Genomic DNA, 13,991 nt, shown 5'->3' with positions numbered 1-13,991 from the left:
TCTTTCAACACAGCTGATTCCAATCAAAAGAATTATCAGGCTTATGCAGAGCTTGCTGAAGAGCTGATCATATATCAGCTGTGTTGGAGCAGGGAAACATCCAAAACCTGCAGGACTCCAGCCCTCGAGGACCGAGTTTATCCACCCCGGTTTTAAAGTTTAGATTGGAATTGGATTTTGGTTTGGGTTAGGCAATCGGTTGTAGGGTAAAAGGCTAGGAAAGACATTACGTTTGTGGGTGTGCGTGCACGTCCAGATAATGGCAGGACATCCTGGTTAAAAAAAATTCAAGTCACTTGTATCCCTTTCCTCAAACATTCTGCACTGTCATCACTCACATGTGCGCACACACGCTTCCCAATAAAAACAAACCATTTGCATTGTTTCTGTTTAAATTAGTGCCGTAACCAACAATTTTAATAAGTCAATTATTTTGCGATTGATTAATCTGATTTCAAAATTAACAAAAACAATTTCCATCCCTTAATTGAAAACATTTTAACAATAAAAAGTTCAAAATGACAGTGCAGAAAATGCACAAATTGATGATGATGCAGTTCCTGGTTTGGTCCGTATCGGCAAAAACGCAAAAAAAAAAGTCCTCTTTTGGAAAAAGAAAAAAAAACACAAAGGTAATCAGTCTGTTTTGATTTACTGATGAGATGCTGAAATCAGATTTGGACAATTTGAAGTAAAAAAAAAAAAAAGAAGTCAATTTGATCATTCATAGTTGTCGATTAAACAATCACTTTGTTGCATGTTTGGTTTAAAAGGATTTCAATCCCAAAAGAGACCTAAAGAACCTTTTTTAAGTTTTGTCAAATTGTGGATGTATTTGGAAATGGCCGACATCCAAACAGTGAGAGTCTGCGATGGCGGTGTTTCACTTGCAGGCGTGCGTGTCGCTCATGCTCTCGCATCGGCGACATCGGACATAACAGCACCACACGAACTTGCAGGCGCATCGGTGCACATGGCGCTCCACATGCGTGTTGTAGCCGCGGCCGCAGCAGAGCAGCTTGCATCCGTCCGGCCCCACCGAGGTGCGGTTGCAGCGGCGCCCCCTGGTGCCCAACACGCCACCACGCCGGTCCTCCACGCAGTAGTTGGGCGACTTGTTGACGAAGACCAGTTGGTGCTTGTCCGGCAGGGGGCGCCCTTGCGCTTGCCCTTGCGCGCGGGGCTCCTTCCTCTTGAGGCGCATGCTGCGCTCGTAGCGCTCCTTCAAGTATGTGCCCACCCGGCCAAACGGCGCCATCGTCCGCCAGCACGTCTTGACGGCGCAAGAGCCCGAAACGCCGTGGCAGCGGCAGTCTGTCGACATGGTCGTCACCACCGCCTGGAGGACGCGCCGCCGCCACCACACCGGAAAAGCAGAAAAGAAGAAACTCAAATAACACAATGCAATGACAAGATGACAAGAAGACAAAAGGTCAAGGCAAAGGTCAAAGAAACCAAGAGGAAAGACGACTCTATCCCATGATGCATTGCAGCCAAAAAGGTTTTCCATTAGATTGTTGAATTACAAACTCATTCAGAACTATTCTTCATTTGACTCGACTTTTAATGGCAAGTAGTTGAAATAACAAGTTAGAAGGAGACTCTTCAAAGGAAGGAAGAAGCTTTTCGAACCTGCCTGCCGGCCTCGCTGTTGTGCTGGTTCATCCGAAGGAGGACGTGCGTGCGCGTCCCTGTCGAAGCGTTGACGGCGCCGTGCGCCAGGAAGCGCCGGCTGAACCAGGTCCCGTACTGGACGTGGTCTGAGCAGCCGCCCCAGTGCCAGGCCTCCCCCGCCGCCGCCGCCATCGCCCCCTGCAGGCCGGCGTCGCAGCCGCACTCGCTCACGTTGCCGTGGCTACAAAAGCGCGTGACGGCGTGGACCAGCCCGGCCGCCATCACCGCGTACACGAAGGCTGTTTCTTTGGTTCCTTCAAAGGGAGGAAGACAACGGCGTTTTTTAAAAACAACATCCGGGAAGATAATTGATTGGACAGCAGTCAATGTCGGCGCAGATATTCGGTGAACCCCGGACCGAGCCGTGCATCATGAAGTCATCGCGGCTCCTTCGGACACTAGGGACCAGTGTAATACAGTGATCAACAAACAAAGAAGAATTTTACAACAGGTTGAAGTGAAGCAAGTATAGTTTGATATCCACAAAGTGTAATCCCTCATTTTCCGTCTCTTGAGGGTAACTTCACCTGTGAGTGGCATTAAACAACATTTGCAACGCATCTTACGGCATTGGCCTTCAAAATAAAAGTCTTGTAGATGGTGTGGGTACAAAACAATGTGCACGTGTCTCAAGTCCTCCACTAGCAACTCAGGCTAAACTTAGCTCCTCCCCAACAATTTGTTAAGATGAGTCACTTCTACGGACTTGCTTGACTGCTTTCCGCTAGAATGCTGCCATCTTGTGGCGGGTTACAGAAAGAGCCCAAAACGAACAGCTGAAGAAGCGCTCCACCCAAAAAACAATTGAATTTGTAAATAGCGAACGGAATCTGGGTCAGGTTTCATCATACCGACAAACACCATCATTTATGGAAATATTTGCCTCGTCAATTTTGGGCCAATAAAATCTCACCGCTGGTCAGCTGCTGTCCGAAGACGGCCGGGTCGCGGCCGGTGGAGCAGTTCCACCTCTCGTGTCGGAACTGGTTCTGGCACTCCCCGAGGGCCAGCCGGGCCGCGTCCACGATGCTGGGCGCCAGGAAACTCCGCTTGCGGCACACGTCGCGCTGCTCGGCGCTCAGAGGGAGAGAGCGGCAGCCAGCGTCCCGGGACCAGCGCTCGCCCCACCGCTCGCCCGGTCCGTCCACCCCCAAAAGCCTTTTGCGGGAAATAACAGACAAACAGAATAATCAACACATTCAGGGTATGACAAAAAAGGTTCACAGGCTCAAAAAGGTTGGGAACTACTGATTTAGGGGGCAACGTAAGATGGCTGCTATCTTCACCTTCCTTGTGTGTCTTCCTTGTGGACAGAGTCTGTGCAGAATACAAACCAAAAATCCGTTCGAAGTAGTTACCCCGATCACGTTTATTAATTTTGGGTTAGAAAAAATGTAACGGTGGGCAGAATAAGCGCATACCAGGGTTTTTGTGCGTAATTACATGGCCTTTCAAAACCCAAATATCACCAATATTTATGTTTTGAGAGGGTTATTGACGACATAAAAACATATGAGAAACATACGCTTTTAACGTGTTTTCATATTAAAGCCAAAGAGTAACTAGCTAACTGACTGGAAGCCCATAAGACAAACCATTTGCATTGTTTCTGTTTAAATTAGTGCCGTAACCGACAATTTTAATAAATCAATTATTTTGCGATTGATTGATCTGATTTCAAAATTAACAAAAACAATTTCTATCCCTTAATTGAAAACATTTTAACAATAAAAAAAAGTTCAAAATATAGCACCTATTGTGTGCACGTACGGGTTTTTTTTTTAGAAGTAAAATGTGAAATCTCACAACACCCCAAATTAATGTGCTTTGATGCCCCAAACTGCCAACCCCATAAACGTTTGACCCTCGAATCGCCTCTGCAGTCACTACCACTACGCATGTTGACTTTTAGAGCATTTTCCGCATTATTGAAGGCGTTACAAAAATAATAATATAATACAAACACGTTTCAAATATTGAGAATAAGAGCATATATTGATCACTCCCTAGAAATCAATGCAACATCCAAATCTTGACAAAATAGACCGTGATTGTTGTTGTTGCACAATACATTCGAAAATAATAATACCCTTTAGCTCTTACATTTTAAGATCCAAACTCAAAAGCTCTTCAATCTAAATTATATTCTGAGCGCTTTTATTAGTAGCCTCGAATTTTCAAATGAACTACCAAAGAAAAATAAGCTTGAAAAATTAGTGACGCGTGGCGAAAAAGGTTTCATATTGAGCGGTTGTTAGTCCATCGAGATTTATGAAAAAAATTCAATTCAGCTCACATTTTGTCCACCAAACTTGAATTCGCCTTGCAAGTCGTCGCAGCTTGTCGTAAGAATTATATAGCATGATGATGATAAGATGACACGATGCATGCAGTCCTCATCAAAGCGCAACTTTTATCACTCTTTTACTATCAGTCGTCTGAAATCATAAATTTGCGTCAAAGTTGGGAATGCGCGTGCACGCAGATACTCACATCCAGCTGGCCTGGCAGCACAACGGGCATACGCACAGCAGCACCGTCAACGTGCACACGCGTCGCACCGGTACCGCTCCCGGGTTCGGATTCGGCTTGGTCTCCATAGCCGCAATCCGTCCTCATGCGCGTCCGCGTACGGCGCGCGCCGCCGACGAGATCCCGTCCGAAGGTGAACTGAGAGCAGCCGCGCCACGTCCCTCGTTGGAGCCGGCCAGTGACGTCACAGCCCAACGCTAATTGGACGGATAATCAGCGGCCACGTGACAGGTGGACTTCCAACGTCACCACGCAAACGCGCACACGCTGGACAGCGACGGCCCAAAAGAAAAGCCTCATATAATATTCACGAGATAAGACGTGGGCAAAAAGATAAAATTCAAAGGAGTGTACATTTACGGGTGGATTTGACTTTATAACATCTCATCAACACAACACAAACATTCGTCACGTTTCTAGTGGAAATAAAAGATTCATAAAATGCTACAACAAATGTGTGTATATTTATACCTGTACTAGCAGCACAAACATCATAAAAAGGGTATTTTGTAGATATAACAATAAGCATGAAGCCACATTTTCATGTAACTATATTAGCAGCATCCTCCTGAAACGCCCCAACATAATAAAGTCCACAAATAACTCACCATAAAGCTGACCGAGATCATTAGCATGTTGACATGCGTCAAGAGTCCGTCAGACAGTTGTAACATTGAGAATCTAGTCACTTTTCAAAATAAAATAATTTTTTAGCCCCGGATAATTAACAGTACAGTTAGTTTTTTTTATTCTTTCAACTGAGTGGCCCGTCGCGGCAAGGTACCGACCGGCCCGTGACCCGGTGGTGATGATGATGATGATGATGATGATGATGATGACAGGCAGGTCCATAAATGTGATGGGTCCATGTTGTCCGTCTACACAAGCTGATGGCTGGCGGTTCCATGTTTTTGCTCACCGTTTTGTGTGCATTTATGTTGTGGCACACAAGCGACTGAGCAGGATCTCGGAGTAGATCTGGTTGACGGGCCCTCGCACGTGATAGGACCATGACGGCGTATCGGACGAAAGCTGCGAAGACTTGGAGGACAACTTCTCCACCTTGACAGTATCAACAAAAAGCGTGCCATCGTCAAGTCACGACTTTCTTTCAAATTTTACTTTTTTTTTTTTTTTTTCTAACCTGGTGGAAGTGACAAGCGCATCGCCCCTGCAGGAATTCCTTGTGGCGGCCCATGGTGACGGCCAACGTGTCAATCACCTCGTATCCAAGGCGCCGGGCAGCGGCGACGATGCGGCGGTTCTCTCGGGAAAGGTTCTGGATCTCCTTCTGTGCAAAGCACACAACCAGTTCAGCAAGCGCTGGTGTCACGAGCAGACCACACAGACGCGGGAACAAACCGGTTTGCGGGCTCGCACCCCATCCGCCGGAACGTGGAAACCCATCCCCAAAGACTTGATCACCACCTGGACGCCCGCCAGTGACTCTCTGATGTCGGGAAGAAGGAGACGGTGTTGACGTACCGGTGGGTACGCGGCATCCCAAAATGGCGAGTAACTGCTCACCTGTCCAGGACTTTTCGCACCGTCTGCAAGTGATCAGTCGTCAGCCACTGAACTCCACCCACAACCAAGACGGTCCGCTTGGAGTTAACCAGAGGCCGAGACCTTTGAAATGCAAATGATGCGGCCAGAGTATTTCATATTTCACGAGTTTATCAGTGACCAAAAAAAGAAAAACAAATCATGTGTCCAGTGATGTTAGGAGGACGTCCCGGGTGGCGCGGTACCTGTGGAGCAGTTGTGCCAGCGCCTGGCTGAAGGTGGGCCTCCGCCCCCGCTCCAACCAGAACTGCGGGTAATACGAGTAGGCTACCGGCGTGCGGCCCTCGTTCACGTCGTCGTAGAGCAGCGTGCCGTGCGACCTGTCCCACGCCAACAGGCTGGAGTTGAGGCGCTCCGTCAAAAAGTACATCATGCCGCGGTTGGTCGAGTCCCCCAGAAACAACACCTGAGCGCAAGGGAGGGAGGAAAGGGAGAATGGGGGGAAAACAGCAGGAAGAAAAATGGAGGAAAGAAGGCAGGATGAAGGAAGGACTCACGGGAAGGAAGGCCTTGGAAGAGAAGGAAGGAAGGAAGGCAGAAAGGCAGAAGGAGCCGACGATGGAGCGAGTTGGTTCACCTTCCTGCCCGCCATGCACTCCCGCAGGCCGCCGGCGTCCACCAACGGGTGATAACAGCCGTCCGGTTGCCAGGCGACCTCCCGCCAATCACACGTCCTGTTGTCAGAGCAGCTGAGACACGGCACCAACCAGCGACCTTTAACCTCACACATAAACAAACTTCAGCATCATATTGCCAGCACGATATTCACAAATTGCTAGTCAGGAAGTGCACGGAGTGTACAGGATGTGACATCACACCTGGAGCATGTCCTGACGTGCAGGCAGGAAGTGAATGGGGAGACCTGGAAAAGGGTTCCAGACCACAAGGAAGCTCAGGATCCACTACCAGGCTGCAGTCCTGAAACAATTGGGAAGTCGGCAAGTTCAAGTTGCTTTTTTCCTTTTGACTGGAATCATCTGAAGAAAATAAAGAAGGTCACAAGAACGCCAAAGCACTATTTTACACAGGAAGCACTTTATAGTCCTGAAAGCCAAATCAAGGAAGTACATTTTGTTGGTTATGGAAGCAAGTCAGTGGTAAGGGAATAAAAATGATGAAGGAAGGACGAAACGAAGAATGAGGAAGTCAAGTAGGAGGGAAAGACGCGTTGGGGTGGCGGCCGGTCTTCATCGCTTGTCGTTGTCAAGTGAGTGCGGGCGGCGGGGGTGAAAGGTCAAATAAACGCCGCGCCCCGGCCTGGGAGCCGCCGCCGCGTCTGGAAGGACTTGAGAGGCGGATGCCGCCTCGCACGCACGCGCGCCGCGCCGGCTTTCGGCGGCGTCCGCGTTTGGCTTTTCTTGTTGGCCTTCAACGCGGCGGCGACACATTCCGCACGCCGGCGCCGCACATCGCAACAAAGTGACACAAGAAAACTTAACAGGGATTTTCTTGTTCGTACCTGAGCTCGGCCCAAACCTTCAAACGCAACGCACGCACACACACAAACTTTCTGAGCTGAGCCAAAGCCTTCAAACGACGCACGCACATGCGCTTTCTTGTACGTGCCTGAGCTCAGCGCTCTCGCATACATACACACGCTCTCACACAATTTTGCTTCTCCTTTTCATACCACTTTGTTACATTCAGCTAGCGTAATGTATTGCGAGCATTTTTTGTTTGTTAAAAATATGTATTTAAAAATCAAGGGTGTCTCTTATATTTGTTCTGCTCTCGTTTTGCTGTCTTTTGACATGATTGACCGACATTTCGCTTATCGACTCACCAGGGCTTCTTATCTACCTGGCAAGCGCGCAAACCTGTCTTGGGTTAGCCTTGTTTAGACGTGGATGGATTGAGTTTGTGGAACGACTTAATTCGGAGATAGTGTTAGTTCAAGCCGCACTTTTTTGCATGAGCCCGGCTTTCTTTAGTTGCGTTAATGGGATATCTCTCCCCCCACCGCCGCTCCTCAAAGATTCTTCTGAACAAGCTAAGTGTGCATCTCAGCAGCGCGGTGCATTATGGGTAGGCTGGCTAGTAGCCTGCTACCAACTTTTCATTGAAAACTAATGGAGCCTAACGGGGGAAGCTCCATTTCAACCGTTGGAAAGTTGAAGTTTTTTTATTTAATCTATTTTAACTCATTTGCTCCCAAAAACATATAAATATGTTCCATTTTTAAATGTTTTAGGTGTCCCAAAGACGTATTTATTAAATGTTTTTTTTATGTTAGAGCATACAAAAGGCTTTGATGCAGTCTCTCAACTGCAAAGAACGGTTAAAGAAATGGTAGTTATTACACAAACGACCAGCAGGTGGCAGCAGAGCAAGAGATCAACCAGGGCCATGTTGGAAAAAAAAACTCTTTTACTCACATTTCTAAATAGATTTGTGAATAATGATGAAATTTAGCTATATTCTAATGCTAATTGCTGCAAAACGGAAACAGATAGAAATATACTTTTTTTTCCTGATGAAAGAAGAGAGACTAATCTTTCTTTTCTCCGTTTTTTTTGTCTATAAACTCCATTACGACAGTTACGGCTGAAAGCCGTTTAAACAATGCTTGCATAAGGTGTGCGGTTACACAAACACTTTCAGCACTCTAATCGCCGCCATTCAAATGACGGCTATTTTGGTAGCCATGCTTTTTTTTTTTTTTTTTTTTACTTGATTTTCACGCATACGCAAACGTAATGCGCACTTCACGTATTACGTTGTCAGAAACATCTACAATGAAATGAAAAGCAAAGCCAATCAGGTCAAAATTCGCTGCGAAATGTAAACCTAACCTCTGTGAGAGTCAACATAAGATGGCTGCCCTCGAGCTTCTTGTCAGTTGACTCACTTGCAGGAAGCCGCAGGTCATGTGATCTCCAAACATGGGGAGGCTGGGCGGGGCCTCGCGGTGCAGGTGGATGGTATAGACGGCTAACATGCGTGGCGAGGAGGAAGCGGCCGTGGGGGGTTCGGGGCCGGCGTCAGTGAGCAGGATGTCCATGCGGCTCGGGCCCAGGCCCACGGGGACGGCCGACACCCTGTCCACAACCAAACCGAAAAGACGTAAGCATCATATGAAGGCCCCCCTGTGTTTGTGTGTGTGTGTGTGTGTGTGTGTACTAGGGACACTCTTACCTAGGGTGCGCCCGGCACGCTTTGCTAACAGTCTCAGCGCGCACATGAAGCATGAGCGTGCCAAAGGTCACATCGACGTGGTACTCTGTCACATGAGGGCTGAAGGCGGGACTTAGCGTGAGGGGCGGGGCAAAGTAGATCTGTCGGAGGCGGGGTTCCATGCAGCGACCTATGCAAAACACAGCCGGCCAATCGTAGAGCACAACGCGGCCACACCCCAGCTCATGGTCAAGGCTCACCTGTACGCCAGTTGTCCGCCGCCGAGTCTGACGGCTCGCCCCTGTGGCGCACACACGCATTATCTCGTTAGGAGGAGAGACGCAATTTATGATGAGAGCCAGTGAGCTACATTCACCTGCTCATTTCTGAGTGCCGGAGGATGGCCACGAGAACGTCAGAAAGATGAGAGACGGACCCGCAGGACCAGGACACACTGGGACACACCTGCCACACATCAACGCACTAATGTGTGCTTGCGTGTCTGTGTGAATTTGTGCACCTGTCTGTCACCCTGTGAGTGTGTGTCTGTCCATGTTATGGTTGCACCAAGCTTATTAGAGTTTACAATATAAGGATGCTCAATACCACTTTTTCTCATAACGATACTAAAATGAGTAGTTACCGATACTAAGTACTGATAGCACTAGTACTTTTGATACTTAAAATGTTTTCAAATAAACAATGGCAGATAATTTTAAATAAAGGCCAATGTATCCCAATATAGCATTTTTATTAATTGCATAAAATTAATGTAAATTTTCTATTCTTCTAATTACTCATTTATGGTTCCAGATTGTAAAACGGCCCGAAGAGAGCTAAAAAAAATTTTTTTTTAAATAACTGAAAATACTCTAGCGCCAATAAAAGTCACTAAAACTAACTCTAACTAATTACAGCAAAAATGTCCCTTGCTTTCATCTTTGTCAAGGAGCTGTCATCTTGTACTCAACAAATATATTTAAAATATATATATTTTATATACAGTATTTATATATTTTTGACTAAAACTCTAAAGCAAACAATTTTATACAAATAAAAACAAACTTGCTTTAAAAATGAATTAAAACTAGCTGATTAAAAAGAAAAGTCGAAATAAAATAAAAACTAACTATAATAAAAAAAAATCTAATAATATTCCAACCCTTGATTGCAGCGTGCATATTTGTGTGTGTGTGTGTTACCAGCTGAAAGGCTGACGGCGCCATCATGTGGCGGTGAAAGTTTTTCAGAAACCAAAAGTCTTCCGGCGAAACGCTGACGCCGCTTGTGACCTCAAAGTTGTCACGCTACAAACGAGAGGGAGAAACTTCCCATCAGTCTCGGCTCCTCATGCGCCTGCTCGTCACGTGACCTCACCTGAGTGTCCTCATTGGCCGCCTCCGAGGCCAACAGAAAGTCTAGCGTGTCCTCCAGGATGACATCACGAGTTACTTGCCTGTCAAACTGCTCGTCACTCACAACCCCGAGAGACAAGCCCGCGTCCACCTGGACACACGCAATGCAGCCAATCAGAAGACAGAAAAGAGCTTGGCCAATCAAAAGAAAACACTGACCTCTAGTGGACGTTTTTACACATACTTCCACTGAAGTGAAAGGTTCTTGTGTATACTGTGCAGCTGTGTGTGTTGTGTGCATACATGCATATGTGCACGTGTGCTCCAGAGCATGCGTGAGCACTGGCATGATGCGAGGCATGCTGACGGTCATGCCTGCGATCACATGACTGAGCAGCAGTCAGTCATTCAAGTCTGAAATCATTTCAAAATAAAAGCTTGCTGCTTTTGGGCAGTACTTCAAAAATAAAAGCTAACTTCCTGTTTGCTGTCATACCTGCGTGACAAGCGGCGTGACGGTGCCGCTGAAGGTTAGCGTGAAGGTCAACAGCTGGTAGCACAACACACACCTGAAACACACACACTCGTCAATCACGCGCACGCATACACACGGCCGTTAATCATCATGCGCCGGTCACCTGTTGCGGTTTGCCGCCTTCTCATGGGTGGACAAGGCAGCCTCCAGCGCGTGACCTATGACCCTCTTGGCCTGCTCCAGAGCATCAGGAAGCAGGAACTCACGAATCTGCAAACACGTGACTGCGGTAACCAGTAGGAGGCAGCAGAGAGCGGCATAGCACACCAATCACACACCTGTGCGGCTCGGGAGGTCTGATTGGCCGTCACTACGGCGATGTCGTGCAGAAAGCAGCTAAGAGGCCTCAGCGACGTAACTAATACGAAAACGCCCACCGCGGCGACTGGGCCGGGAGGAGGAGCAGCTTCCCCAGTGTCACATTGATTGACACGCACACACCTGTCAGTGGCGGGCCCGTGAGCAGGCGGCATGATGGGTAATCCTTCTGTTGAGAAAAGGCGCAAGAGCTCCTTAAGAGACATGTGACAAGGACAGCTTGTGGGCGTGTCATTAGAAAAAGTCACCTGTCAGCACAGCAGACAGCGCCTCTACCAGGCCAGGCAGCAGGTTGACCTGTGACACACACACACACACACACACACACACACACACACACACACATTTGACACTCGCCAGCAGCAAGGCGGGCTGCGATTGGCCGATGCAGGTCAGGTGACCTCACCCTCTGGCGTGACTGGAGATGCAAGAAGGCCGCCTTGCTCAGACATTTTCCGTCCGACGAGCTCATGCACACCAAAAGGCTCCACGAGCTGTCCCCTGTAACCGTGGCAACAGACAGGAAGTCACCGATTGGACAAAAAGTTCTGCCAGTACGACCAATTTGCCTTCCAGGGACGCTTTTTGTTTTCAGCAGCAAAGCAACAAGAAAATAAAGAAAATGTGAGCTCACATGACTTTTTGGCACAAGTTGAAAATTGCAGCCAACAAAACAATTTGATGTCTTCTTGTCCAACTTTCTCGTGCAGCCAAAAAAAAAAGAAAAAGAAAAAAAGACTGCAGCAAGCCAAAACAGGAAGCGGCTTGTCCAAACAAAAGAGCTAAAAGTGAAGGTAGGAACATGTGGAAGCGATTTGGAAACATCCGGCGCGCTTGGGCTTCTGGCAGCTATTTCCATGACGACGCCCACATCAACACACAAAGGAAAGAGCTGCCTTGTTGCCATTTGATGACTTGCAAATACTTGGACATGTTTTCATTTCATTTTCTGCTGATGAGCAATTTAGCACACTAACTAACTAGTTGAACAGGCGTCCACACACACAGCTGCCATGTGCGCCTTTCAGAAGCTTGTAAATGGCTCTGTGCCATCTGTTTACCTGTTTAGGGCTAGCAGACAGACACAGCTGTCAATCAAGTGCAAGAATTTTAAAATTGAGCTAAATTTGAACCTTTGTCTTGAAATGTTGACAAACTCAAGTGGGAACTTTTCAGAAAGAGGATATGCCTGTCCTCATCCCATGTAAATGGTTACACCAAAATACCAACAAGTTGTGAAAAATTAAGAAAAAAAAGGCCTGTTTTAAGTCCAGCTGCTGACAGACATTTTGTAATATTCAGTTTCTTGAAATATTTCACATGTTCCCAGAAGTGTAATTTATTTACAACAACAAAATCCATACTGTGCTCTTTCCGTAAAGAGCATACTCCGTACATTTGATAGTGTATGTAAGTGTTAATGGTTGTTTGCGCCAAGTACAAAAAATACAAATGGGGTAGATGCCACGGACTTCCGACTTCCGGGTTCTACATATCAGCGCCGTTTCTGGCCACTGCTGGCCGTGTTCCAACACTTATCGGCGGGAGGGCATCTCGGCTATCTGAAATGCTTCGGACACTGAGACAGACACCAAACACTCCCAGCTTAGCACCCGTCAACGGGAACGCGCTACCGAGGGGCACAAAGGCGGAAACGCAAGTACTGGGACACGGGCCCACACATCGCAAATCGGAAACGGAAACAAAGTTGATGGTTGAAAACCCAGAAGTCGGAAGTCCCGCCTCCTATATGGCATATAGTCCATTAATTTTTTTTTTTGAAAAAAGGCCCGTTACCGTGCTGGAGCGCTGAGTCGGCGTGCGTGCAGGTCCGCACATGGAAGTGAAGACGCGTCAGGACTCTCTGGTACAGCTGTACCTCGCTGTCACTCATCTGCCAGCGACCAATCACCAGCACGGCCCTGCGCTGCACGGGCTGCTCGCCGCCCGACCCCTGAGACGACTGAGGGGACAAAACAAAAACGATAGAATGTGTTAGCAAAGCCAGAGTAGCTAGCTCGCTGGCTGCTGTCAATCAAAGGGGTGAAGAAGGGCAATGACACGCGTGACCCCGCCCCCCGCCGTTAGGATGGGACAATACACACTCCAGTTGATTCAAAACGAGGTGGCTGAAGGTGGTCTTAATTGATATGCTAAAGTTACCTTTGTTTTTTGTGTGTGTGGGGGGTGACACATTAGCACAAAAGGATAATGAGCAAGCGCTCAATTGAAGAACTAAAATAAATAAAAAGAAAAAGAAATAAAAAGCGCGGATGACAGCTGGCGACTTTACATCCAAACGAGTTTGTCACTTACCACAAAACAAAAAGTTGACGCTTAAGTTGAAATATTAAGACAAGGGATTTCCTCACGTGACTTGTGCTATCGTTGACAGCATGAAACGTCATCGCCCGCACACACAAAAATATTGACTTTGTTGATTTGGGGGGGGATTCATCCTCACCCGCAGACTGTGCAAGGCGGCGCCGATCTTGCGTGCATCGCGCGGTAGCGGCCGGGTGTGCTCGTGCTGTGCCGGACCCCTCCCGGCACTGGCGGGTTCGGTTTGGGTGCCGCTGAAGGTCCGGTAGAAGAGAAAGCCCGCCGCGCCGAGCAGGACCAGCAGCGGGCCGGAAACGGCGCGGCGGCCCAGTCTCTTCATCTCCTCTTCCTCCGCTTCGTCGACATCTTCACGCTTTTGGGGGCTTCACCTTCACGAGGCGTGAAAGAAGCAAGAGTGGAGCGCGCACGAACGGGACCGGACCAAGTGACGTCAGCATCCACAAAAAGTTGTGCGTGGCAGAGTGAACTTGTCCACTTTTCTTCCTTCTCCTAAGCTTCTCTCCTGGGGTGGAGGAAACTTTTTGAGGGGGTGGGCGTACTCCTCCCCCCACTGA

General features: G+C 47.9%; 2 protein-coding genes across 5 annotated transcripts; both read right to left on the bottom strand.

Annotated features, from left to right (window-relative positions):
• Nucleotides 1-406: 406 nt before the first annotated feature.
• On the bottom strand, nucleotides 407-4,283 carry wnt16 (wingless-type MMTV integration site family, member 16). The gene is made up of 4 exons (XM_077544531.1): nucleotides 4,168-4,283; nucleotides 2,588-2,832; nucleotides 1,633-1,928; nucleotides 407-1,339 (listed from the first exon to the last, which is right to left on the bottom strand). The coding sequence occupies exons 1-4, from the start codon at nucleotides 4,272-4,274 to the stop codon at nucleotides 884-886; spliced, it is 1,104 nt and encodes a 367-aa protein (XP_077400657.1). The 5' UTR covers nucleotides 4,275-4,283; the 3' UTR covers nucleotides 407-883.
• Nucleotides 4,284-4,557: 274 nt separating this feature from the next.
• cped1 (cadherin-like and PC-esterase domain containing 1) lies at nucleotides 4,558-13,971 on the bottom strand. Of its 4 annotated transcripts, none has more exons than XM_077545497.1 (20): nucleotides 13,559-13,971; nucleotides 12,892-13,057; nucleotides 11,501-11,595; nucleotides 11,343-11,391; nucleotides 11,055-11,263; nucleotides 10,880-10,986; nucleotides 10,738-10,810; nucleotides 10,264-10,392; nucleotides 10,089-10,193; nucleotides 9,263-9,351; nucleotides 9,147-9,187; nucleotides 8,908-9,076; nucleotides 8,621-8,810; nucleotides 6,591-6,690; nucleotides 6,350-6,486; nucleotides 5,958-6,178; nucleotides 5,734-5,835; nucleotides 5,569-5,656; nucleotides 5,351-5,494; nucleotides 4,558-5,268 (listed from the first exon to the last, which is right to left on the bottom strand). In XM_077545497.1, the coding sequence occupies exons 1-20, from the start codon at nucleotides 13,754-13,756 to the stop codon at nucleotides 5,140-5,142; spliced, it is 2,541 nt and encodes an 846-aa protein (XP_077401623.1). In that variant the 5' UTR covers nucleotides 13,757-13,971; the 3' UTR covers nucleotides 4,558-5,139. The 4 variants fall into 4 exon arrangements, with proteins under 4 accessions (XP_077401623.1, XP_077401624.1, XP_077401626.1 ...); XM_077545498.1 differs by having other exon boundaries at nucleotides 5,351-5,497; nucleotides 5,587-5,656; XM_077545500.1 differs by having other exon boundaries at nucleotides 5,587-5,656.
• Between the last annotated feature and the right edge of the window lie 20 nt (nucleotides 13,972-13,991).

The sequence above is a fragment of the Vanacampus margaritifer genome, chromosome 15, assembly GCF_051991255.1.
Source record: "Vanacampus margaritifer isolate UIUO_Vmar chromosome 15, RoL_Vmar_1.0, whole genome shotgun sequence".
Taxonomy (NCBI): Eukaryota; Metazoa; Chordata; class Actinopteri; order Syngnathiformes; family Syngnathidae; genus Vanacampus; species Vanacampus margaritifer.
The sequence above is the reverse complement of the archived record's forward strand: the minus strand, read 5'-3'. Positions and strand labels throughout refer to the sequence as shown.